Genomic DNA, 26,002 nt, shown 5'->3' with positions numbered 1-26,002 from the left:
GGCTTAACGACGCCTCAGGCGCGCGCTCCTCATCTCTGTCCTCGACTCTTCGCCCATATCGGGTTTGCGCACATGCAGTAAATTGCGTCTGGGGGTCGCGACAAAGCGACCGCCGCGCACGCGCACTTGATTTTCTGTCACCCTGGTGTGGCACTTCCCTACGTGCGAAGTTAGTTTTCCATAATACGCATGCGTGCTCACTCCACACTCCCCTCAACAGTTGCCGCCGTAAAGCGGGCGTAGTCGCGCGTCTGTCACTGCCCCCGACCTCAGGGCGCATGCATTCCCGAGCCCGTCCGCATGCGTAGTAGTAGGCAGCTGGGGAGGTGTACAGTGTAGCCGCGCACGCGCACTAGGTCTCAGTGCAGGCACGCAGCGTGTACAGTTGGTCGCCTGTCAGGGCCGCTGCGCCTGCGCAGTCACTGTTCTGTGGCTACCGGTCCAGAGCCGCCCGGCGCTCGGCGGGTGGGAGAGCGGAACGGAGGGTCCGGGCGGCAGCAGCAGGGCCCTGCGGCCCGGCCCCGCCGCCGCTTCCTCCTCGCCCCCCCAGCTGACGCTGCTGGTGATGCAGCCGTGCAGCGGCGACGAGGAGGCGGCGGGGGGCATCGGGCGACCCCGGGGCGCCGCGCAGGACCCGGAGACCTCCGGAGGCCTCGTGTTCCTGTGCGAGGTGTGCCCCAGCGAGGGCGAAGGGGACGCGGCCGAGGAGGGCGAGCCGGCGGGCGGCGAGAGCACGGCCAGCCCCGAGGAGCTGGAGGACGAGGATGCGGCGGCGGCCTCCGGCGGGGAGGGCCCCGCGGGCGGCGGGGGCTGCAAGAGCTGCACGTACCAGGGCTGCAGCGAGACCACCACGCAGGTGGCCAAGCAGCGCAAGCCCTGGATGTGCAAGCGCCACCGCAACAAGATGTACAAGGACAAGTACAAGCGCAAGAAGAGCGACCAGGCCCTGGGCGGCGGCGGGGCCGGGGCGCCCCCAGCGCAGGGCGGGGCTGCCACCCCCGGGGGCAGCGCGCGGGCCGAGGTGAGGGGTTAGTGCCCGGCTCACGGCTGTATCACAGTGCCGAGGTATTAGGGCAGAGATTTGGGCGGGGGGGGGTAGTTGAGGCTACACATAAGCCCCCCACCGCTGTGTGCAAGGGTAGCCCGCTGTGCAGCGCCCAGTTAGCAACACCCCGAATCACTTGAGCTAAGGGTGAGTTGCAGGTAATCAGCTTTTCGGTGGGCTCCCCCATTGGAGGGGGGGACTTAGCCTGCTACTATGTGCTGCTGTTACAGGTGTGTGGGAGCGGCACCTCCCTCACTGGAGAGCCACATAACTCTCCTAGTTCTCTCCTCCACTAAGGTACAGATTCAGTGCAGAATGGCATTCGTTATTTACATCGCCTGCCTAGCTTTTTGTCTGCTCCTACTCCCGGCACAAAGTGAGTTCTTTCTAATGAGCCAGTCAGCCTGGGATGATTTCCTGTCCTGTTGAGTTCCAATTATCTAAGCATGTTTGTGGTGGCCCAGGTAGTTCCAATAATAGTAATGGTAATTCTCCTGTCCCAGAGAGAAATCCACACCCTTCTTATAGACCGAGGCCACTGTGCCAGGGAAAGCCTTGCAGAGAATAACTTTTTGGCCATCTGCTTTCCTGCTCCTTCCTCCCTGTTTGTTACACTTATGAAACCCTCTAAGTATGCTTAGGCATAAGTGTAATACTTTAAACATTCAGAGCTATATTGAGCCACACAACATCTTCATAAATGTTATCTACAGATTGAAAAACAAGCACAGGGATCACACAGTAAATCAGTGGCAGAACTGGTATTAGCACTCAGCTTGTTTTCAGCAGTTTGGGCTCTCAATCCCAAACTCTATACAATGTAGTCTCTGATAGTTGCCATAATTTTTATAAAGAGTTTTCAAGCAGCTCTTGCATTTTGTGCATGCATTGCATTTTGGAATAGTTTTGGGAAGGGGGAAACTGCATTTCTTCTACTGAGTTTAAAAAAAAAATGGTGATGGAGGCGTTTGTACTGAGGGGGTGGTTTTGGAAAGGGCAGGATTTTCTTTTTCCACAACTATGTAGTGTCTACACTAGCCTTTGAAGATTAGTGAGACTCAAGGTAGAATACCTATATATGCATCTAATAAAGGCTGAGCTTTTTGACATTTCTTCAACAGTGTTGAAGTAGTAGATGCTAGGATAGATATTTGTCTGACCCCTTTCAGGTGGAAAAACAGTTAACAAACTTTACAGGTTGGGATGCCTCAGGCCAGAGAGAAACCAGTGAGGAATCTGCAGCACCTTATCTGTGCTGCAGTGTGGCTAGAACTGCCTCAGCTGTGACTATAGCCTTGACCTAGCCTCCAACCTGAGACTCTCTAGACCAGTGGTTCTCAAACTTTTGTACTGGTGACCCCTTTTACATCGCAAGCCTCTGAGTGTGACCCCAAAATAAACTAAAAACACTTCTTTATATATTTAAAACCATTATAAATGCTGGAGGCAAAGCAGGGTGGGGGTGGAGGCTGACAGCTCGCGACCCCCCATGTAATAACCTCACAACCTCCTAAGGGGTCCCGACGCTCAGTTTGAGAACCCCTGCTCTAGACACACATTACTTTCAGGGAAATATGGTTAAGAAGTGTGGAGGGAATAATTGGGCTGTTTCAAATTACTTAATTTTTAATCAAATAGATTAGTTTTATTAACTAGCTGTGGTAATTTGGTTAGGAATCTAATTTAAAGTCTAATTCACCAGTTTCTGGAGTCACGCTCACTGTGGCAAATGGAGAAAGTGGAGACTGGAAGCTTTATGGAGGGAAAGGGGAAAAACAGAACATTGGGTGGATCCTTTTCCTCTCTGGCACACCTTATTTCCTTCCACAGGTTAGGAAGGGGACGCAGGCCCTTTTATTCTGAGATCTCCCCTGTAGAAATGAAAATGCATTGTAATGACAAAACATATTAACATCCATCTTTCCTCTTGTATTTTGTCTCTAATGTCCAGGATTGCGTTGAAGGTTCAGTTTCTGTTACAAAACAAAGAACAGGGTCTATTGGAGATCGCCCAGCAAGACCTACTCTTTTAGAACAAGTATTGAATCAGAAAAGGCTGGTAAGTACTATGGCTTCACAAGGCTGAAGATAGTAGGATTGCTTTTTGAGAACCAATTTTTGTAAATTGCTCACTCCTTTTCTTAAAGATACAGATAGAATATGTATTGAAAGTTATTGGTGCCTCTCTGGAAACTTGGAAGTCAGTAGATTGCTGTTGTGCATTACATAGTTATATAAACAAGTTTTTAAAATTGAAATATCACAGTAGACATGGAAGATGCACATTTCGACATCTGCACAGAACACAAATATGAATAATCATGAGTATGTGAATCACAGCTACATTAACTGAACGTGGACATTTCTGTACTATTAGAAAAGTGTGTAGTTCTTTGGGCAGATAGCATTCATAATGTATCTAGGATGTTTTAATCTGTTAATCCAGGGATCGGCAACCTTTGGCATGTGGCCCGCCAGGGTAAGCACCCTGGCGGGGCAGGCCAGTTTGTTTACCTGCCGCGTCCGCAGGTTCGGCCGATTGCGGCTCCCACTGGCTACGGTTTGCCGCTCCAGGACAGTGGGGGCTGCAAGAAGCCATGGCCAGCACATCCCTCAGCCCATGACGCTTCCCGCAGCCCCCCTGGCCTGGAGCGGTGAACCGCGACCAGTGGGAGCAGTAATCGGCCGAACCTGCAGATGCGGCAGGTAAACAAACCAGCCCGCCAGGAGGCTTACCCTGGAGAGCCGTGTGCCAAAGGTTGCCGATACTTGCGTTAACCCAACTTTGCTGTAAAGGCTCCAGTAAAACAGTAAGATGTGCACTTTAAATAGTTCCAGTGCAAGTTTCAGTCATGGCAGTGTAAGAAATAAAGTCAGTAGAAGTCTTAGACTCGCTACCTCACTTACTATGATATTGTATACACCAGTGGTTCTCAACCTGTGGCCCAATCAGCACTGAGCTGTGGTCCCCCTCAGGGCTATACAGGTAGTATTGGATGTGGCCCACAATGGTAAATAGGTTGAGAACCACTGGTATACACTAACATCTGTTTTACATTGTAGTAAACACAAGATCATTTTTGTGGCTCCGTTAGCTGCCTTCCCTGAATGTCAGTTACGTGGAGGAGAGAATTTAATATATTTGGTGGTTTTGGCTTTTATTGTGAATATTTCTACTGTACCTTTACCATTGTTTTTATTCTCTTTCCATCAAAAGAGAATCAAACTGTTCATCTACTGTCTCCATTAACAATGACAAGCAGCATAACCAGCCCTGATTATTGTGCTGCGGGTCTCTTTAGGCACCTATGTGCATGGAGGACTCCAGATCCCAGATATTTTGAAGATGAAAGTCTTTAAAGAAAAGACCTCAGAATGCTAGGTTTACAGCAAAATAACCTTATTTTGTCTCCCTTCTCCCAGTGATATACAATATATAGAAGAAGCACTTATTTAAAGTCTAGAAATAAACTTTGAAATAGTGTCCATGAAAAGGAAATTATTTTCTTTAATTCTTTAAAGTAGCCTGCAGAAAAATTGGAGTCACAAAGCCGCCCATTGGCTGCTGCTGTCTGAGTCTTGCTATTGGATTGCACCTCTTTGGCTCCCTTGCCTGATTGACAGTACCTTCACAGCTCTTAGCTGCACTTGATAAGGTCCTTTTAGTAATGGAAACTGAAAACACTTTTATGATTTCCCTAGAAATATAGCAACCAGATGCTCTTGGAAAAGTAAGTATTTCTTTTAAAGGCCTTTGCACAAGATTGAAGCTCTTTCATTCCTGGTTCTGCCCACCAAACAGGAAATGTGAGGCACAGGTTCTCCTTGAACTGTGTTGCTGTCTTCTTCAGTGCTTTGACCCTTTCTCTCATTCAGCAATATTCCTTTAGGAAAGATCCCTTTGTTTTTAATATATCCCACCTGGGGCAAAGTATATGGGAAGGAGGAGGACATGATCTCATAAACCATAACGGTTTTTTTAAATGGAATGTTATTGTATACATCTTGGAAAAAGAACTGGCTTTCTGGAAAACTTCAAGTAGCACAAGGATGAAAACATTTCCTAATATAGTAGATAATGTCTAGCACTTTTATGGCACCTTTTAATCAAGGATCTCAAAGGATTTTATAAGTATTCATTTTGGGAGTTAGATAATTATTCCCATGCTGCAGATGGAGGGGTGGGGGGGGAGGTGGAAGGGCGGGGGGGGGGATGGGGGGGGAATTGAGGCACAAAAGTTGTGATTTGGCCAAGGCCCACAACAAGCTAGTGATAGTGCCAGGAATAGAACCCAAAACTCCTGACTCCCATCCTCTTCACAAAACAGTGCTTCCTTTCATGCTTTAATAAGGGTTATTTGTTTCTATCTGGTGACCAGTTAATATGATAAACTATAAATATTTTATATTTATAGAAATCTTACTTCAATGACAGGCTCTGTATTTCTACAAAAGAACAGGGATTTTAGGTAGTTTGCTATATAGAATACAAGAAGTATAGTTCAAAATTAAACTGCAGTTAAACATTTTTAAAGCAGATGTTTACATTGTCTATATGACAGTAACTTATTTTTGTTTAATAAACAAAAGTAAATAGTATTATGAAGTGGCATATCATGCACATCTTTCAGTCTTGATTCAGTTAACTGGAGGTGACATTAATGTTGACTCCATTTCTTTTCTGGAGGTATTGTAATGATGAAAATGGTTCCCACTTTGGTGTGTTTTGTAATATGTTAATTTTATTGAACTCCCATTTATAAAATATAAGGAACAAACTGATATAATGTATAGTTCACAAATATGGGATATTTTTCTATTCTAAATATTTTGGTGTCCATTTAAAAAATCCTCTTTTCTTTAAGTCATTGTTAAGAAGTCCGGAGGTCGTACAGTTTCTGCAGAAACAACAGCAGCTGCTAAGTCAACAAGCTTTGGAACAAAGGCAGCAACAGTTTCCAGGAGCACCTGTGTGATGGGGACAAAGATCTGCAGCAGAATCTTATGCTGAAGTGGTGGAGGGATATGTCTCTTACATAAGTGAAAAAAGGCGAGTTAAATATTAAGATGGAAGACTAAACTTGTTGCTGCTGTATTATACCTGTATTGTTTTGTGGTTGCACTTTTGGGGTTCTTAGCTGCATGGATGTCCACAAATTTGTGAGCAAATCAGGAGGAATCTAATTCCCCATTCTGTTTCAGAAATGTAACTTATTCATAATTTTTTATGTAAATGTCATTGTATCAGTAATCCTACTCCTACCAAAGTCTTCCATTATAAACTAAACACTTTGCTATGTGAAAGATTTCATAGCTTCAGTGTAGTCACTCTTTGATGACAATCATTGAAGAAATAGAGGCAATTACTTTCTGTGGAAGTTGTGAAATAAAAAAAAAAGTACTGACTTTGAGCCAGCCCAGTAAGATGACATAGTAGCATATTGCTCAGGGATATAGGAGGCTTGGAGTCATTAGCTTCTGTTGCACTAACAGTTAAAGACAAAATAATGCCATGCAGTAGCTGCACTAATGGCTAATTGTGTAAAGCATTGGTTGATCCTGTTGGTGTGTCCATAATTCACAAGTCTAGCTGGATTGAAGTGTTTAACCATTCTCTCTAACAGAAGTGCTACAGGGCTGTAACCAGCGTAATAGGTAGTTTGAAGGAATTGATGTGGAAAATAGCCCCAGAATGTATAGAAAGGAGAAATTGCCATTTAAAGGAAGAACTAGAGGCAAAAAAGAAAATAACCTAAGGTTTTTTTTTTTCATTGTTTACATGGCCTTCCACTATCCCATGCTCATGAACTTTACAAAAAGTAATATTTAAAGAACTGGTGGTCAATAGTGGTGGACCATAGCTTGCTGAGTGATAGTAGAATAAAGTGACCTCTCATGGATGAACCAATTTAAGAATTATATTAATTATTATTTATTTGTCTTGGATTTGAAAACCATGAGTGACTTTCATTCCTCTCTGTAAGTGAATAAAATGAAATATTTAAAGTTGTTGAATTTAGTTATAACAGCAGCTGTGTGCAAAGAGTAAAATTAATTCCATATCACTTGTTCCTTATCAGTAATCTTCCTCCTCCAAAAACAAACCTTTTAAAAAGAGCTTAATACAAAAGAAATAGAATCTAATCCACTCGGGTTTCTAGTTAATTAAAATTGTTCATTTTAACAATTGGTTTACCTGTTTAAGAATCAAAACATATCACAAAACAACGAATCCTGAGTTTTTCTTAGTATTAAAACTAATTTTCTAGTAGAGGGTTTTTAAGTAATAGCATAGGTACTTATTAGTGGACCTTAAAAGTTTGTACCAAAGTCACAGCTTAATAAGTATCAATTCAATAATATTTCTGCTACTCTTGTATGGGTGTTGTGTAAGATGTATTTATTTACAGAAATCGTTCAGATAGCGATCTGTTAACAGCAATTGTGTGTCTGGAATTGTGCAGGTGGTTCTCATTTCAAATATGTTTTAAGAAATTTTGTATAAAAAATTTTGGACCAATAAGTGTTCTTTGAGCAACTTTTTTGTAAAAACTCATGTTCATTTTTTTTCTTCTTTGAACTTATTGTATATTCATTTTTATGTTCTGTCTCTGTATTCAAATAGCTAGCTCTGGTTAGGTAGCCTTAAACTTTGCTGCATTTCCAAACTGCTTGTGTTCTTTCAGAGCGAGAAACTTCACATTTAAAAAAAAAAATCAGATACTGTGTTTTCAGGGTGTAAATGGTTATATGAAAATTAAAAATAGATACCAGTTTTATAGATTTTTATTCTGATATTTATATATAGAAGAAAGTAGTGGGGTTTTTTTTTTTTTTTGGTCTAATTTAGCTGATTTTTTTAGGGTTTTTTGTGAAAACATTTTGGGGGAGACAACTTGCAATTCAGTTAACTTTTTTTTTTTTTTTTAAACAGTAGTCTTAAGTACTACACTTGCCCCAGAGCTCCCATGCCAATTATTGTGATTTTATACAATCTTTTTCTTATTTTTAAAGTTTTCTGGCTTGTTAACAATTTGCTGGGCCCATTCATAAGAACATCTATACTGCGTCAGACCAATGGTCCATCCAGTCCAGTATCCTGTCTTCTGACAGTGGCCAATGCTAGATGCTTAAGAGGGGATGAACAAGACAGTTATCAAGTGCTCCCAGCTTTTGGCAGTTAGAGGGTTAGGACGCCCAGAACATGGGGTTACATCCCTGGTCATCTTGGCTAATTGTCATTGATGAACTTATCTGAATCTTTTTGAACCATTATAGTTTTGGTCTTCACAACATCCCTTGGCAATGAGTTGCGCAAGTTGACTGCATTGTGTGAAGTACTTTTTTTGTTTTTTGTTTTAAACCTGCTTCCTGTTAATTTCATTGACCCCTGGCTCTTGTGTTATATGAACAGGGCTGGCCTTACCATGAGGCGAACTGAGGCGGCTGCCTCAGGTGCCAGACTGTGGGGGGACACCACTAGGACCCAGAGTGTAGAAAATTGTGTCTGCTGCTGGTGCATATGTATTCTCGCTGCTCTAGATGCACAGAGATGGTGGAGTGCTGTGCTGGAGGAAGGAGGGCACAAGAGACATGGCAGGCCTGAGAAAAGGTGAGAGGGAGTAACAAAGCAGCAGGAGCTGCAGGGAGAGAGAGGAGGAGAAGCCTCTTATGTACCTCTCTAGCACCCCCCAGAAGTCTGGACTGATTAACACCAGCTTCTCAGGGAGCTTCCTGTTTCCTGCTGCTTCCCTGAAGTCCACTTAAGGAGAACAGGCACTCAGCTGGAGTAGTAGGAGCCAGTTAGGCCCTTAGGATGCTGATATCTTCCCTCACTCAGGCCCTGCTACCAGCCTACTTATTTGTCCCCTTCAATTGAGTGTTGAGAGCCACTATAGCTGGCACAGAACAGCAGTCATGAGCGAAAGAAGAAAACGCCCCTCTGGGGCAGCATTTAGAAAAAGAAAGAAAAGCTTCCTTTGCTTTCTACTGAAGCAGGAAGGAGCTCTCCTGAGATACATAGACACGAATGTTCGCGGTGAGCCTTCTGGCCGCAGTGAGGATGTGAGTGGTGAGGAGATGCTTGATCTTCCAGGTAGTCGGAGTGCAGGTGACCTGATAGCTACTGCAGCATCCATATCTCCATCTCAAATGGATGTAACCATGCACATTCCTGAAGAAAAGTGTAGATCAGAGAAGAGTGTGGTGGAGGTGCAAGAAGCAGCTGCTGCTGAGTTTAGTTTCTTACGTCTAGATGATCCAGGACTCTGGACCCACTTGAGCAATAGCCTGTACTGCATGGGCCACAGCAAGTGAAAAATTTCATCTTCCCCAAAGACAATGAAAATAGAAGTTTCCATCCAACACATTACTAGCGTGAAATCCCCAATGGGACAAAGTGGAGAGGCCATGGCTTATGTACTCAAAAACCCAGAATGCTGCATACTGTGTTTGTTGCAGACTCTTCCAGTCTAATGTTCCAGTCACATTGGGTTCTACAGGAACAAAGGACTGGAAAAATCTGGCTAGAAATCTGGCATGCCATGAGAAGGCAGCAAATCACCAGAGAGCATTCCATAGGTGGAAAGAGCTTGAGATGAGACTAAGGTTAAAGGCCACCATAGATGATCAGCATCAAGAGAAGATTGCATCAGAGTCTCTACTGGCAAAATGTTCTGAAAAGGCTCATTGCCATTGTGAGAATGCTTGCTACCCAAAACCTAGCACTGCATGGCACTTCAGATCAGTTGTATGTGCCAAACAATGGAAACTTCCTTAAAATTGTGGAGCTGATGGCTGAGTTTGATGCTGTACTTCAGGAGCATCTAAGAAGAGTCACCACCCCAGAAATGTATACACATCACTACCTTGGAAAAACAATTCAAAATGAGATCATACAGTTATTGGCAACAAAAAAAACAGAAGATTGTGGCAGATCTGAAGTTAGCAAGTCTGTTGTTCTGGACTGCACACCTGACATCAGCCATATGGAACAAATGACTTTAATGGTGCGTTTTGTAACAACAACAAACTTAGTGAAAATGTCCCTGCAATGGTGACTGTCAGAGAGCATTTTCTAGAATGTATTGACATTGATGATACTACAGGAGCTGGTATGACAAATGTGCTTTTCAAGAAGCTGGAAGATACAGGAATTGCGATAGCCCTGACCTCTCATGTCAGCTATGATAATGGTGCCACCAGGAGAGGAAAGAACAGAGGAGCGCAGACATGGATCCGAGAGTTAAACCCTCGAGCTTTTTTTGTCCCATGTAGTTCTCATTCATTGAACTTGGTGGTCAGTGATGCAGCATCAGTGTCTAGTGAGGCTGCTGAATTTTTTAATGTAATTCAAAGCATCTATGTATTTTTCTCTGCATCAACTCATCGATGGCAAATTTTGAAGCAAAATTTGGGAACATCCTCTCTGACACTGAAACCACTGAGTGCCACACAATGGGAAAGTTGAGTGGAGACGATAAAGCCTATCAAACACCAAATTGGGAAGATAGAAGATGCCATAGTTGCCATTATGGAGGATAATGCTATGACAGGAACTGTTTGTGGGAGAACAGTGGCAGAGGGAAATGGAATCACCAGAAACATACATAACTTCAAATTTCTGTGTGGCTTAGTGTTGTGGCATGACATACTGTTTTTGAAATAAATGTTGTAAGCAAAGAGACTCCAAGGTGTTGACCTTGATATATCTGGAGCAATGGAATAACTGGATAAAGCAAAGTCATACCTACAGTCTTACCGGTCAGCTGAGAGATTTCAAAACGTTCTGAAGAGTGCACAGAAGTTGGCAGAGGAACTTCACACTGAAGCTATTTTCCCACCCATTCAGGAATACAAGAGTCACTGAAGAAGAAGACATTTTGATTACAAGGCACAGGATAATCCCATAAGAGACCCCAAACAACAATTCAAAGTTGAATTATTTAACCGGGTGCTAGATTTTGCAATACAGTCAGTTGAATGTTTCATGCAGAAGAATGTTTCATGAAGCTCAGGGAAAACAGCAGTATATTTGGGATGTTGTATGATATTCCAAAACTCCTCACTATACTTGAAGACCTACACCAGCAATGCAGAGCACTAGAGACAGTGTTGACACATGATGACATGCACGATATTGATGCGAGTGATTTAGGTGATGAACTGAAAGCCCTTTCAAGATACATTTCAGCAGGATCAACTCCAAAGGCTGTTCTGGAATATATGTGCACAAATAAATGACCACCCTCTTTCCAAATGCTTTTGTTGCTCTGTGCATACTTCTAACACTTCCTGTAACAGTTGTCAGTGGAGAACGCAGCTTCTTCAAGCTGAAGTTAATAAAAGCACATCTACGCTCCACAATGACCACAGGAGAGGCTGGTTGGCCTTGCAACCATATCAATAGAGCATGAGCTGGCCCAGACTGTGGACCTTCAGCAGGAAGCACTTCAAATCTTTGCAACCAAGAAGGCACAGAAAGCACTACTTTTATTCAAACAGATAAAAATGCCAGTGTTTACTATGCAGACAAGAAAAGTTACATTTGCTGTTCAGGCATTTGAAAGTTGTTACTTAAAATTTTTAAACAAGGCATTTTAAGTTGTTCTCCTTTATTGGGGTAGATAGCAGAGCAGTACCATGAGAGGAGTAGAACAGGAAGAAGGCAGAATTGAGACCTTTCAAAGTTTTGGCCCAAGCGAGAGGGCATGGGGGCGTCATTTGTGCTCCCCGTCTCGGGTGCCAAAATGTTGTGGTCCAGCCCTGGATCTGAAGGGGTAAAGAGTGCTTTTTCTCCACACTATACATGATTTTCTAGCCCCCCTCCCCCATAGTCAGTTTTTCAAGCTGAAAAGTCCAAATCTTTTAAATCTCTTCTCATAGGGAAGCTGTTCCATACTCCTAATCATTTTTGTTGCCCTTCTCTCTACCTTTTCCAATTCTAATTATTTTTTGAGATGGAGCAACCAGAAGAAACTGGTCTACACCGAGTAGATCTGGAAATGGACTATACAAAGTGCTGTCAAATGCAGAAGTAAATTAGAAATTTTTCTTTTAATCTTTTAGTAATAGTTAACATGATTGTTAATTGTTACAATAATACATAATTATCAGAATTTGATTTGTTAATGGTGTCTTTCTAAAATGTCACTCAAAGTACTCATTCTATCTAAATTATGTTTGTGAATGTTTAAATTAAATGTCTGATTCAGCAAATCCTCCATGTACACAGCTACCAGTAACTTTCAGCATTTGGCTATTGTGAAGCTGAAATCATTAAAAGTGTGATATTCCTATCTGTTAAAAACAATCTGACATTAATTTATTAAGGTGAAGTGATAACTCAGGAAGTAGTTTGCTGTTTATGATTTACTGAGCTTGCAAAGCATGTTAGGAGTCTTACAATTTAAAGATGTGACATAAAATGACTTCAGTTACAAAAACTATGCTTCAAGAACTAGGTTGATTTAACTCAGAACATAATAAAATGTATGGGATGAAAATAAAATATAAAAAAGGAAAGCAGAATCCAGTCATGTTGGGACTAGCAGCTTCTTTGTGAGGCTTGTCATCTTTATATTGATAACTTGTTATACTGTTATCTTTCCCAGTACATAGACATAACAGCTTGTGATTAGATTTCACTCAGACTGTCAAAGGAATCAAACAAGGAAGCTATATTTTTCATATGCCTTCCTTAAACTGTGGGAGATATACTGGCATCTGAAAATTAGAATTTTGCATGCAGTGGTTGAATAGGCTACTTCCTTGAATAATAACTTATGCATACAAGTCCATTTTGCAAGCACATCACAACTCAAATATCTATTATCTACCATGTTGCAATCTGACTGAACTGTGCTATTTTAGTATGTTAGCTTCATTTTCTCACATACGACTTCTATTTAGGGCAGAGTGTCTTTCTTGTGTGTTTCATAGTTCCTTTTCAGAGGTTGACATTTCAAATAAGTATATTTGATAGATCTAGCTTACCTAAAGGCACAAATTTTCAACAGTGAGGGTGATTAATCATTGGAACAAGCTATGAAAGGACATGGTGTATTTTCCATCTCTTGAAATCTTCAAATCAGCCTGGATGCCTTGCTGGAAGGTTTGGTCAAACAAGTTAGTGGGCTTTTATTTCCAGTAACTTGGGATGCTGGAGACAGAGATTCAAATCCCTATTTTGCCTGATTTGGAACAGAAACTTCAATACTAGTCTCCCACCTATATGCCCTAACCACTGGGCTATGGAATATTCCATTATGGATTTCTCTCCCTATCTTCTGTTGAAGCTCTTCCATTTCGAATAAAACAAATAGTCTTTGGAGTAGGCATTGGAACCCGGGTCTCCAGTGTTTGTGCCAACCATGGGGCGACAGAGTCCTTCTCAATATTTAAGGTTTTTTTTTTTTAAATATATACAGCTTCTGCTAGAGAAATTGAGAGAGCCCACCCCAGAATATGATTTAGCTCAGTAGCGAGGGCTCTTGTCTGAGAGGAAAGATTTGGGTTCAAGTGTGTGCCCCAAAACAGGCAGAGTGGGGATTAGAACTCTGGTCTTCTACATTCTGGCTGAGTTCTCTAACCATTAGATGATATATAGAATGGGGGGGACTGTGACATGCCCAGCATTCAAATGTTTACACCACTTACCCCATGTACATAGGAGCAGGGACAGCGCTAGCTTTTTTTGCTGCCCCAAGCACAGCAGGCAGGCTGCCTTCGGTGGCAGGCCTGCGGGAGGTCCCCAGTCCCACGGATTCGGCGTACCCGCCGCCGAATCCACAGGACTGGCGGACCTCCCGCAGGCAAGCCGCCGAAGACTGCCTGACTGCTGCCCTCGCGGGGACCGGCAGGGCGCCCCCTGCGGCTTGCCGTCCCAGGCACGCGCTTGGAGCGCTGGTGCCTGGAGCCTTCGCTGTATAGGAGTCTTCGCTACTCCTCCAAGTCAGGGACCAGATTGGGAAAAACTGGCACTACTGCTCCACCAACAACATACTCATGCTGTTAAAATGAAATCAGATTCACAACAGGTCACATTGATCTATGTCCAATCCCACCTCTTTTCTACAATGTTTGCATGCTGTGACACTGGCTGATCATCATCCACACAGAAGCCATTATTTGATATTTCCTAGATCAAATGTTCTGCCAGATGGCCTATCAAGGCTCACAAACATCTATTCAGGCTGTATAAGCATTGAGTGAATGGAGTGACCTGGATACAAAGTATTGTTTATGGTACTGAATCTGTCACATTCATCTGTGAGAGAAGATGATCAGGTTACTATTCCAGTTTTCAGTCTTCTCAGGCCAGGCACTACGGTGCCTCCATATGCCTTGAAAGGGGCTGAGCCCTTGTAGTGATCTATTCAAATTATATTAAACATTCTACAGAGGCTTCCTATTTCTCTATCAGTTTAGTTTGTCCACATTAGCAGGCCAGGTATTTGCCTGATCGTAGCAGTAATGAATGCATGCAGTGATCCAAGAAGAAATTCTTTGAGCAGACACCGGACAACCTTTCATTCTGTTGGCCACTGCAACGAACAGCTGCGTAGATTGCAGAATGGCTTGGTTCGTTCAATGTAGAAGGCTAGTGCTTTTCTGACATCTAGGGAATGCAGTCGATGCTCCTCTGACTTATGGGGCTTTGGAAAAAAGATGGGCAGATAAATTTCCTGGCCCCTATGAAACTCGGTAGGAAGACTGGGTGTGGACGCAGTTGGACCTTGTCCTTGTAAAAGACTGTATAGGGCGGTTCTGAGGTAAGTGCCCTAATCTCAGAGACCCTGCGGGCTGAAGTTATTGCAACCAAGAACCCAACCTTCCAAGAAAGGAGGAGAGAATAGGAAGCCAGAGGCTCGAAGGGTGTGTGTGCCATGAGCCGGGATAACACGAGATTTAGGTCCCACGGAGGGACTGGGTCCCGGACGTGCGGATAGAGGTGCTCAAGGCCATTGAGGAACCTGGCAGGCATGCTGTAGGCAAAAACCGATCTGCCCTCTAGTGGCGGATAGAAAGTCAAAATAGTACCCAAATGGCCCTTAATAGATGACAAAGACAGGCCTTGGAGCTTGAGGTGCAGAAGATAGTTCAGGATTAACTGCAGCGAAGCCTGACCGGGCCGAATGCCTTTATTTGAGGACCAGTACGTAAACCGTCTCCACTTGGCAGTGTAGGTCGCTCTAGTGGAGGGCTTTCTGCTGCCCAGCAAGACTTGCTGGACTCTGGCCGAGCACTCCTGCTCCTCCTCATTTAGCTATGCCACAGCCAAGCCATCAGATACAATGCTGCCAGGTTCGGGTGCAGGGAGGCGCCGTGGTTTTGTGACAGAAAATCCGGCCAGAGTGGTAGCTGAAATGGAGCCACCACCGAGCAGTCCAGCAGAGTGCTAAATCAGTCCTGATGTGGCCAAGCTGGCGTTATGAGGATCACCTTCACTCTGTCCTGCTTGATCTTCATGAGGACTCTGTGGATCAGTGGAACTGGGGGAAAGGCATACATTAAAGCCTTCAACCGTGAGAGCAGAAAAGCATCGGATAGAGAGCCTCTGTCAGACCCCTGAAAGGAGACGTCGTGGCATTTCCTGTTGTGTCTGGACGCAAACAGGTCCACCCGGAGAGTACCCAACCTGTGGAAGATGATGCTGACCCCCTCCAGATGGAGAGACCATTGATGGCAAGACGAGAAAGTCCTACTGAAACAATGCGCCAAAGCGTTCCTGGCCCCGGGGAGGTGTGTGGCTACGAGATGTAAGGTCATATTGCACACAGACGTCCATAGCCCGAGAGCTTCCTGGCAAAGGGCAGATGACCTGGCTCTGCCTTGCCTGTTGATATAGAACATGGCTGCTGTATTCTCTGTCAGGACCTGGACCACCCTGTTTTTCAGCTGAGGTAGGAAGGCATGGCAGGTCAAGTGGACCACTTTGAGCTCCCTGACATTGATGTGTAGTGAACAATTGAGTCGGGACCAAATTGTGTCGAGCACCCAATGGTCCGAGGTCAGCCACAACCAGGCCAAACGGAAGGGGGGTAGACGGTCGAGGAAAAAGCAGGGGGGTGGATCCTGGGCAGTGGCTGGGGCGCCGTTCTCGGGCGCATCCTCAAAACGCCTGCTTCTGGCTGCCCTGATCTCGAGAGGGGCCAACCTCGGCAAAGGAGCGGGAAGATGGAAGGTGCTGTTGCTTAAACTCCTTGTCTTTCTCCTTTCATATAGGAGCTGGACCGGGGAATGCCCCACGACTTTGATGGCGGCGGCGGCCGGAATGACTTTCTAGCTGGTTGAGGGGTGTACAGGCCCAAGGACTCGAGGGTGGCATGGGAATCTTTAAGGTTGTGGAGCCATGCATCGGTCAGCTCTGAGAAGAGCCCTGCTCCCTCAAACGGGATATTGTGGAGGGTAGTTTGCATCTCCTGAGACAACTTGGAGGACTGTGACCAGGAGTTGTGCCTCATGACCACTGCAGAGGCAATCATCCTGGTTGTCGAGTGCGTAGTGTCCCAGGCCATCTGGAGGGCGCCTCTCGCCACTGGTTTACCCTCATCCACTAAGGTGGCAAACTCCTCGACTTAGTCCTGTGGAAGGCCCTTCTTGAACTTGCTGATGGAGTCCCACAAGTTGAAATTGTATCTGCCTAGCAGGGCCTGACAGTTAGACACCTGAAATTGTGAGAGACAGAGGTGGATCCCTGGCTGGGCTAGGGGGTCTGACCACAGCGGTACCTCAGTGTAGCTCCGGGGCAGGCACGTGGCCTAACACAGGTCCTTTGCCCAAAGTCCCCTTGTCCTGCAATGCCCACGGGCCCTTGGGCTTCAGCCATTTCTTGGGCACCGGCAAAGGGGAATGGTGCTGGGTAGGTTCCGTAGCCAGCAGTGCGCTGCACACTGATGCCGAAGTACTAGGCATGGAGTTTGACCGGAGGGCTCTGAGGCAGGACGAAGCATAGCCTCTGTGAGGAGGGCCCTCAAGCGGATATCCCGCTCTGTCTGGGTTCTAGGGCAAAAGTTCTTGCAGATCCTGCACTTGTCTTTTCTGTGTGATTTCCCCAGACACTTGAAACAGCTGTTATGGGGGTCACGATGGGCATCGCTGGGTACATGATGAACATGGTTTAAAGCCTGGAGCATGGGGCATGCCCCACTTCGCAGCAAACTCCCAGCTGGGACTCTTAACTACTAAAACTATCTGACACCTAGTTTGACCATTAAGTACCTAAAAGCTAACTACAAAGGAGACAGAACAATGGGCTGAAAGAATCGCTAACGTTCTTGCAATGCAAGACAAGGCATTCCAACTAACCATCACGGATGGTAAGAAAGAACTAAGGGTGTACAGCCGGCGGTGCCTGATATACTGATGCATGAGCACGGCCCTCAAGGGGGCGCTGCAGCCGACCCTACAGATACTGTTACGGCAAAAGTCTCCGATGGCTGTGCACATGGGCACGCACACACCTAGAATGGAATTGACGTGAGCAAGCACTTGAAGAAGAACCACTGATTCCAGTGGACTATGTGTATAAGGTTTACTCATCTGATTGAAGCAACAGAGAGTCTTAAAGGTGCCCCAGGACTCTGTTGCTTCAATCAGATCCAGACTAACACAGCTACCCCTCTGATACTTGTCATCTGATTGAGAGTTTTCTAAGGGGAGTGCTCCTGCACCTGTAGTGAATGGGAGCAGGATTGGGCCCTAGACCCTTATCAAGGTTTAATTTGTAAATCTCAGCCACGCAGAAAAATGCACACCAAAAAACTGCTCTCTGTTTGGAAGTAACTTTATTAACAATAAGCACAAGACATGTATGATCACTATTACACTAGGATAATTCTATCCAAAGAAATGAAAGATTGATAAAAAAGTGTGTTATTCAAACATCAGATTAAGTACATTGTTTTCAGGCAGCCCCAGTCACCCTTGACAGGACAAAGGATTTGGAAAAGCTACTTAACTGTGTAGCAAGCATAATGTTTTTCTCAATGTGATAGCAAGGCCTAGTTTGCCAGTTGGAGGACTTAACGTGGTTTTGAACTCCCAGGCTCACGAAGGCTAGAGTACAAGTGGCACTATCCATGCACTAATTTGCATTGGCAAGTTTTTGGAATGCCAAGGACATCTGCCTGAGAATGACACTGAGGGTACGTCTACACTGCAAAGAAACCCCTGCAGCAGTGCGTCTCGAGCCTGGGTCAACTTACTTGGGCACACAGGGCTTGTGCTACAGGGCTAAACATAGCAGAGTAGATGTTCCATTTGGCTTAGAGCCCAGACTCTGAAAGCCAGCTAGGAGGGTGGGTCCCAGGCTCAAGCACAAGCGGGAATGTCAACACTGCTATTTTTAGCCCCATGAGCACAAGCTCTGAGACTTGCTGCTTTAGGTTTATTGTTGAAGTGCAGACGTACCCTAAATCCCTTTTTTCTGGACGATGAAGAAGTTTTGCTCAGGCTGTGATAGTGGGAGGAAGAAAGGGCAGAAATCAACCAGAGAAAGAACTTGTGTATTTTACTCTTGTTTATTTAGGCTTGGCAGAATTCGTTGTTTTAGAAATAATTTTGACAGATAATGTTTAATTTTAAGCATTTTTTTTCAATTTTTATTTATTTAAACTTTCACAATTGCACAAAATTATGGGTTTTAAGCATTTTTTAATTTCTATCAATTTAAATTTTCACAGTTGCAGGAAATTACGGGGGGGGGGGGGGGATGACAGACAATAATTATTTAATGACAGCAGACGTTGAGATCCAAAAAAGTAAAGCTTTCTAACCACTAGAACACACATTTTCAACATCACATATGAAAATATACAAAGTAAATATACTCTCATAGGTTCACAAACTGCATTTTTCTTACTTCACCTATCTGTAAATTTTTATTATTATAGATGGATATTTTCCCCACTGGTTTGTGTGTGTGCTGTGAAATTGATGTTTACTGACATTCACCAATAAAAATCTAGTCCTTCCAAGCCTTTGTATATTTATATATTCCATTTGGTACTGGTTTTACCCTCAACTAGAGTGTGATAACTAACACATACCAATAAACAGCAGAGAACCCCTCAAATCCATAGTTTTGCCCCTCACATGCATACATCTTTGGAGGATTAGAGCCTTCATTACTATACACACTTTATAATCCACACAGAAAGGGGTTAATCTCCCCATTTATCAGCAAAATTTAAATAGAGGCAGTGCTGTAATGAGATTCTGAATTACTAACAATGAGTTATCTTTACAAAATATGCTGTGATAAATTTATTTGTATTTTAGAAAGAATTATAATTAAAACAGAACTAAAATTGCCAAAATAAAGGAAGAAAATGTAGTGATGATTTATCCCTGCTCTTTGTTAAATTTGTTCCCGTGCTCACTAATCTGTAGTGTCTCGCAGGCATGAGTGTGAATTAATGAGACTGTAATATTTTAGCACATTGTAATATCAGAAACATTTTGATTCAGATGACATGATAATGTATTTGAAAGTGCAAGGGGTTAGGATTAACCAAACTTCCATGGATTTCAATTTATGATGAATTATGTATTTGAAATCAACTCGTTGGTCTAGTTTTCCTGTGCTATTATTGTACATGACCATTTTAGGACTAACTCAGAATACAAAATAGCGGTATACATATGTAACAAAAAAACCCTAAGACTGCACATCAGAAAAAAGTTCACAATTAGTTGGAAGTATTCACGCTGGCAATGAGGGAAGTGCAACTGACTTCAAGGGACACAGTGTGTAATTAAACAAACCAACCCCAAAATGGTTATTAACCAAGATGGTAACCCCATGCTCTGGCTGTCCCTAAGCCTCTGACTGCCAGAAGCTGGGACTGGATGACAGGGGATTGCGCAATAATTGCCCTGTTCTGTTCATTCCCTTGAAGCATCTGGCATCGACCACTGTTGGAAGACAGGATACTGGGTTAGATGGACCATTGGTCTGATCCAGTATGGCCAGTCTTATGTTCTAACCCAGGGAATCAATTTAAGGAGGAAGTATTTGATCTAATTTGCACAGGCAGTTGATTTTAAAATAAACGCAATATGTTGTCTTGTGCAGGTGCTCTGGGGCAAAGTGGGTGTTTGACAGGAGTATTAGCGGACCCCTGCTAAACAAAGGGTTAACTACCCCTCAGCCTATCTTCTTGCAGAGGTGCTCAAAGGAAGGGGCTCTGAGAATGGTTGTTCTGGGAGGAGAATGCCATTAAGAAGGTAGCGCTCTGCACAAGGAGTTATGGCATTATGCTGCAGCCCCCAAGTTGGGGGGATATTTTGTTCACATGAACTTATTTTGATTTCTTGTTATAAAGGTTATGCCTTAAGAAACAGGCCTTGCTGACTGTGACTTGGTTTTTTTTCCTGTCGAGTCATTCCAGCAGCTTACTGGGTGAAAGAGGGTACAGGGATTCTCTCCTCTATCCAGGAGCCAGGCAGAACACAACTCCCTAATAGTGTGGGGGCAGCTAGCCGGCCATAGCCCTTGTTGTGCTGTGCCCAGCCAGACTGGGCCTATGGTTAGGCCCTTTTGCCCCATGCACAGACTCAGATGGAAGGATAGGGAGGCATGCATAGCTGCACATTTCTGCAGCATACAGAAGAACGCTGTCCAGCATGCTCCCTACCATCACACCTTTCCTTGGTGCAATGGGGCATTCTGCTCATGAGCTACATCTCCACTCTCCCTGGTCCCGCAGTGAAGCAGAATTTAGTCCTAAGAGCTTAAGAAAGCTGCAGCCCTACATGGGCCCTTCTCAGCTCTTTCACTAAAGCTCCCAATTGCACCTGCAGACTGTTCTGACTAGCTGCCTGTCCCAACTCAAAAGCAGAAGACGCCCAGGATAAAACCAGCTTCCCCAGCTAACGGTACAATCTGTATTATGGGCAACATGCCTCAGCTTTGAAAATGACACTTTAATGAGTGTTCTATTCTAAGTTTACTCCATTGCACCCCAATCTTTATTTACCGCATCTGCTTCTAGTTTTCTTGGAATCAGTAATGAGAGAGAGAGATTAATAGGAAGAAGGATTAAATGCTTGTCGATGGTTTTGACTTCCAGCACAAAATGCTCTGCACTGCTAGGGATGATATCACACATTACATTTCAAATGGTCTATAGATCTCCCCCAGCTTTATCAGAGAGAATTTAAGTATTGTTAAAGTTGAATACAAAAGAGAAAAAGTCCCTAATGAGCCAAGAACACTGGCTTTCCCCTTGAGATCCATTCCAAGAACAAATAAATTAAGCCACGCTTCTTTATTAATGATTCTATTCAACCAAAAGAAACAGATGCAGTTTCTCCCATAGTAGTCACTATAAATCTAAGGAACTCTACATCTCTCTAAGCAGCAAGTGGTGAGTGATGCTTCCTGAATCTCATAGCTTTGCAAGCAGATAATAAATGCTGTCAGCCATGAAAGACCAGGGTCAGATCAGACAAAGCTAGACACAGATGCCTCTCCCTCCACCCTTAAGTTGAGGGGGGCCCACTGATGTTCATGCTTCAGTGCCATAAGGTATGGAGTACAAGTTGCCTCTCCTTAGCAGAGCTCTCCTGTGACAATGTCGCAACCACCATCTTGGTCACCACCAGGGATGAACCTGCAGAGCTAATGTGTGGGACACTTCACTACAGTTTGACTTAAAGGACTATAGTCCTGACTGAACACCCATTGGACTCATTGGCAAGACATACTGACTTCTGTGGGTGTTGGATTGGACTCTAGATCCCTAGCTGGCAGCTGTGTCACACTCATATCCCCTGTGGAGCAGGGACAACAGGACCTTGGGCCCTAAGGGGAATGAGGATGTCTGCCCCTTTATTGCAGCCATAACTATTGCACTGCAAGGCCTTCTGTGCTCCTGTTTAACAGGAAACCTCCTAACTCTCTCCACAAACACACACACAGACCAGGTCTGGCCACACTACATACCTGCTCATCTGATGTGGGGTAAATGGGGATTAAGGGTGGGAAAAAGAAGGGGCCAACTGATGGCTTCATGGGGGATGCAAGGTTTGCTTGAACAGGCTCTGAAAAAAGGGGATATATTAATACTGGTATTTCTGAAGTACTGGCAGCAATTAAACTATCATCAACCCACAACAATTTTCTTGCACAGATTTCTTAATAGGAAAATAAGTGGTCTGAGCACCATGATGAATGTTCTTTGTGCCACCAGCAGCTCAAATCTCATAACTCTCTCTTGATACATTGCACTTCTCGGTAGGAACCTTAAACATGGTTTGAATTGTTGATTCCCAGAAGCTTTAAAAAAAAAAAAACATAAAAAAAACCTGTCTTTGCGAATTAGTTTTCCTCTAAGTGCCTTTTAAATCTCTCTGGCAGCTTATCAAAAACTGGAGTATTTATGAGTTCGTTTAAAGGTTTTTAACTGCATACTAGCTGACAGATTCATGAGGACCTTTGAGCAGAAAATATCACCGTTTACAATGGGGAAACATTGCAGTGAAATACAGAATTACCTTGCAATAAGTTATGGGAAATTTATGCCCAGTTTCAGACAACATGGGCCTATCATTCAGAATAGGCTGACCACTCAGCTAAAGTCGATGAGGGCTGCACACATTGAGGCCCTTTGAAATTCAGGCCCAAGGGCCCAGATTCTCAAAGGTGTTTAGGCCCTTAGCTCCCATTGAAATTAATGGCGATAAGCACCTAAGTATCCTGGAGGATCTGGTGTAAGGCAGCTGAAGTTGGGCACTGCAAATCAGTGGCTGCTTTTGTAAAATTTGGCCTGAGTGTAATTTAGGGTTTTGCCAGGTCTGCTGTGAGTGCTTTAAAATCTGATGAAATACCTTAACAAGGCAAGTGGGGTTTACACACTAGGAACTTGGTACTGCAGCCTTTACTCACGGATGTAGTCCTACTAAAGTCAATGGGGCTGTTTTTATAAGGATTACTCCCAGAGGGTGGAATGCAGGAGGGAAAAAGCCAACCTGAGGTGTCTGGTGTTTTAATCACACACAAATCACATGGGTTATTACTGTGCAAATGCCATTGCTTTCCAGAGGTGAAACCCCCTATGAAAGCAAAAATATTTGAGAAAAGAGACCACTGCAGCTGGTCAGGTGCTCTGCTGCACTATCAGCAGGAGACAACTGGATTCTAAAGCTGACAAAGACCAGGTGCACCTTGGAAGGGACATGTTCACTCTCTGAGTAGAAGAGGAAGGTGCTGAGAATGTCTATAATCAAGCCCAGCTGTCCATTCTATACAGGTATTAACAGGGGATTGAGGAGGAGGTTGTAACTTCTGCCCTCTGGGCTGGAGGGAGTCAATTGTCTTTCACTGAAAAGGGCAGCGCAGAAGGAAAGGACAAACCTGGGATACAGAATGGGGGAAGTAACTAGCTGCTGAAATGGAACACGTGGGCTTTCTCCATCCTCAGTTCTAAAAAGGGAGGGGGAGCCGCAGTCAGTAAAGCCCAGAAAAATTGGAGAAAATGAGCAATGAGTATTTTGAAAACCACAGTTCAAAGACCCCAGTAGGGTGACATTGCTGATGCAGAGGATGCTGTGTAGAGAAGATTAGAGAGCTGATGAAAATGTCTTTTCAAACTAATTTTCTCAACTCTGCTAAGCAGTAAATGGCATGTCTAGAGTTTCTCTGTACCAATATTACTTGATTTCATTGCTGTGGGAGATTATAAAGCTTCTCCTATCAGATAATGATGCTGCTGCTATCAAGTGGTGACAGAATGGGGCTCTTCACCAATACACATTTCCCATGAAAATTTGCTATCATTTATTATTCTGTGCACTAACACTGTTGGAAATGCTTGAAGCTGTATTCAAAGTAAGTAACCCTATTGGTTTATTAAAAATTCTTATGCTACATTCATAATTATCACCTTATTATAGGTATTACACAGTTTCTAGAAGTTGTGAGAAGTATTTTTAACAGATGTCGTTTGGCTTTTATGCAAAATATACTTAAAGGTTTCAGAAATCCTCTTCTTACAATTAGACAGTGCAATGCTTAGTTCTAGATATTATGCAAGGAGAAAAGAAAAATCATTCTGTTCAATAAAAGTTTCAGGGTAACACTTCTGTTATAGTAAAAAGCAGGATCTATGAAGTTACTGGAGTTTCTGTCCCTTATAGCAACCTGGTTCCTGGCAGCTAGCTAAGCTGTCCTGCCTAGGCATAATCAAATATTCACCCACCTCTTTCACATGGTGGTGGTGATCATGAAAAAGGATTGGTGCCCTTCAGAAAAGGTGATGTGCCCTGGGTGAGTGGAGTTTTGCCAGGCTGGTTCCATGCACCAGAGTGTAGGCAACAGCATGTCCCACTTGCAGAGGGAATGTGGACTGGAAGCTTATAAAATATTTTTGCCCACTGCTTTGCTCTGGACTTCCTGTTCCCCCTGCAGCCCTGGCCATTCCCTGCAGCATAGCCAAAACCACTGTGCAAATGCCAAGGCCTATGGCTAAGATGGTAAACAGCTTGTTCCAGCAACTGTAGGGATGGGTACTGTGTCCTTTACCCCCTGAGACTGGCTGAGAGCATCATCTGCTGAACCCCTGAATAATCAGCGGCCCAGAATCAATCCCTGAAGCAAGGCACCATCAATACAGTAAATGTATCCGACTCAATCCCATTCCCACCCTTGTATGTTTGCTGCTCCCAACTCTGCCATGTACCCAGTACAAAGGCTCTCCCAAAGGAGTTAAGTTATGTAATTCCACAATTTACACTTCACTTCCCTTTTGTGACTCACAGTCCAAGTCCCTTTTAGACGTACCATGGATAGCAGCACAATAGTCTAACTACAGATGGTTCTAATTTAAAAACAAAATACATCAATACTGCTCAGAGGAGAGGATGAAGTTTACATGCCAGATAAGTATTTATTTATTTTTATCTTGCAAAAAGCAGTGGAAGTTAACTCATTTTTAAATATATATATATATATATATGCATAGATTTTGGTTTTGTTTAAATGAAATTGTTCTTGTTTTTCAGTGCAACAGTACCATACACTAGTGTGTCAACAGTATCTGACTACTTGGGTTAGCCCAGGATGCTCTAACAATGAAGGGCTGAACACCTCCTGTGAGCCAGCAGCTCCCACTGAAATCAACGGTAGATGTGGAAAACTAAGCTCCTCATAGGATCTAGCCCATAATGCTTTGCAATAGTGTGACAGACTGTAGTCGTATGTTCACCACTTTTACAAAACTATGATAAATCTTGTACAAAATATGTCTTGTGAGGTATTGTTTGAAAACTCATAACTCGCTGATCATTATCGTCCTGATAGAATATGTCTGGCAACATTGTATGTAAAGTTAGTAACATCAAACAGTGGAATCTTATATGGCATATTCCAATTCTGGGGAAGCAGCCCAAACCAGTTCCTCAGAGACAAAAGGAAAATGGACGCCTCTGCCAGGTGTCAACAAAATCAATTGGACAATCACCTGGGTAAGCAGCCATTCTTTGGCAGGAAGAAGGGTGTGAGCAATAAATTTTCATCTTGGGAGACAGATTTGCTGCCACCTGAACCCCAGCTGGAGATGATTCTCTGAGAGGAGGAAAAGATATAAAAATGAGGAACAGAGGACACAAATCACCTCTCTCCTCCCTCCCTTTCCATCTGCTCATGGCGTTAATGACACCTGAAGAAACACTGAACGGGGGGGAGGAGGCCTGACTGAAGGAGTTCAGCCAGTAAAAGCATGTGGTGAGAAATATCTTTGCTTTGAATTCACTCAGCTTGATAAGTTAGGTGTTAGTTTGCATTTTACCTTTTATTTCTTTGTAACCAATTCTGACTTTTATATCTCATTACTCGTAATCACTTAAAATCTATCTATCTTTCTGTAGTTAATAAACTTGTTTTATCTAAACCAGTGTGTTTGGACTGAAGTGTTTGGGAACCTCCGTTTGAGATAACAGTGCTTGTGCATACCA

At 43.8% G+C, this 26,002-nt stretch overlaps 1 protein-coding gene across 1 annotated transcript; it reads left to right on the top strand.

Annotated features, from left to right (window-relative positions):
* The first annotated feature begins 428 nt into the window (after positions 1-428).
* RFXAP (regulatory factor X associated protein) lies at positions 429-25,892 on the top strand. Its single transcript, XM_034758600.1, has 4 exons — positions 429-1,021; positions 2,997-3,104; positions 5,911-6,095; positions 25,052-25,892. The coding sequence occupies exons 1-3, from the start codon at positions 566-568 to the stop codon at positions 6,019-6,021; spliced, it is 675 nt and encodes a 224-aa protein (XP_034614491.1). The 5' UTR covers positions 429-565; the 3' UTR covers positions 6,022-6,095; positions 25,052-25,892.
* Positions 25,893-26,002: the final 110 nt, after the last annotated feature.

The sequence above is a fragment of the Trachemys scripta genome, chromosome 1, assembly GCF_013100865.1.
Source record: "Trachemys scripta elegans isolate TJP31775 chromosome 1, CAS_Tse_1.0, whole genome shotgun sequence".
In the NCBI taxonomy this organism is placed as follows: Eukaryota; Metazoa; Chordata; order Testudines; family Emydidae; genus Trachemys; species Trachemys scripta.
This window is presented reverse-complemented; position numbering and strand designations above follow the sequence as displayed.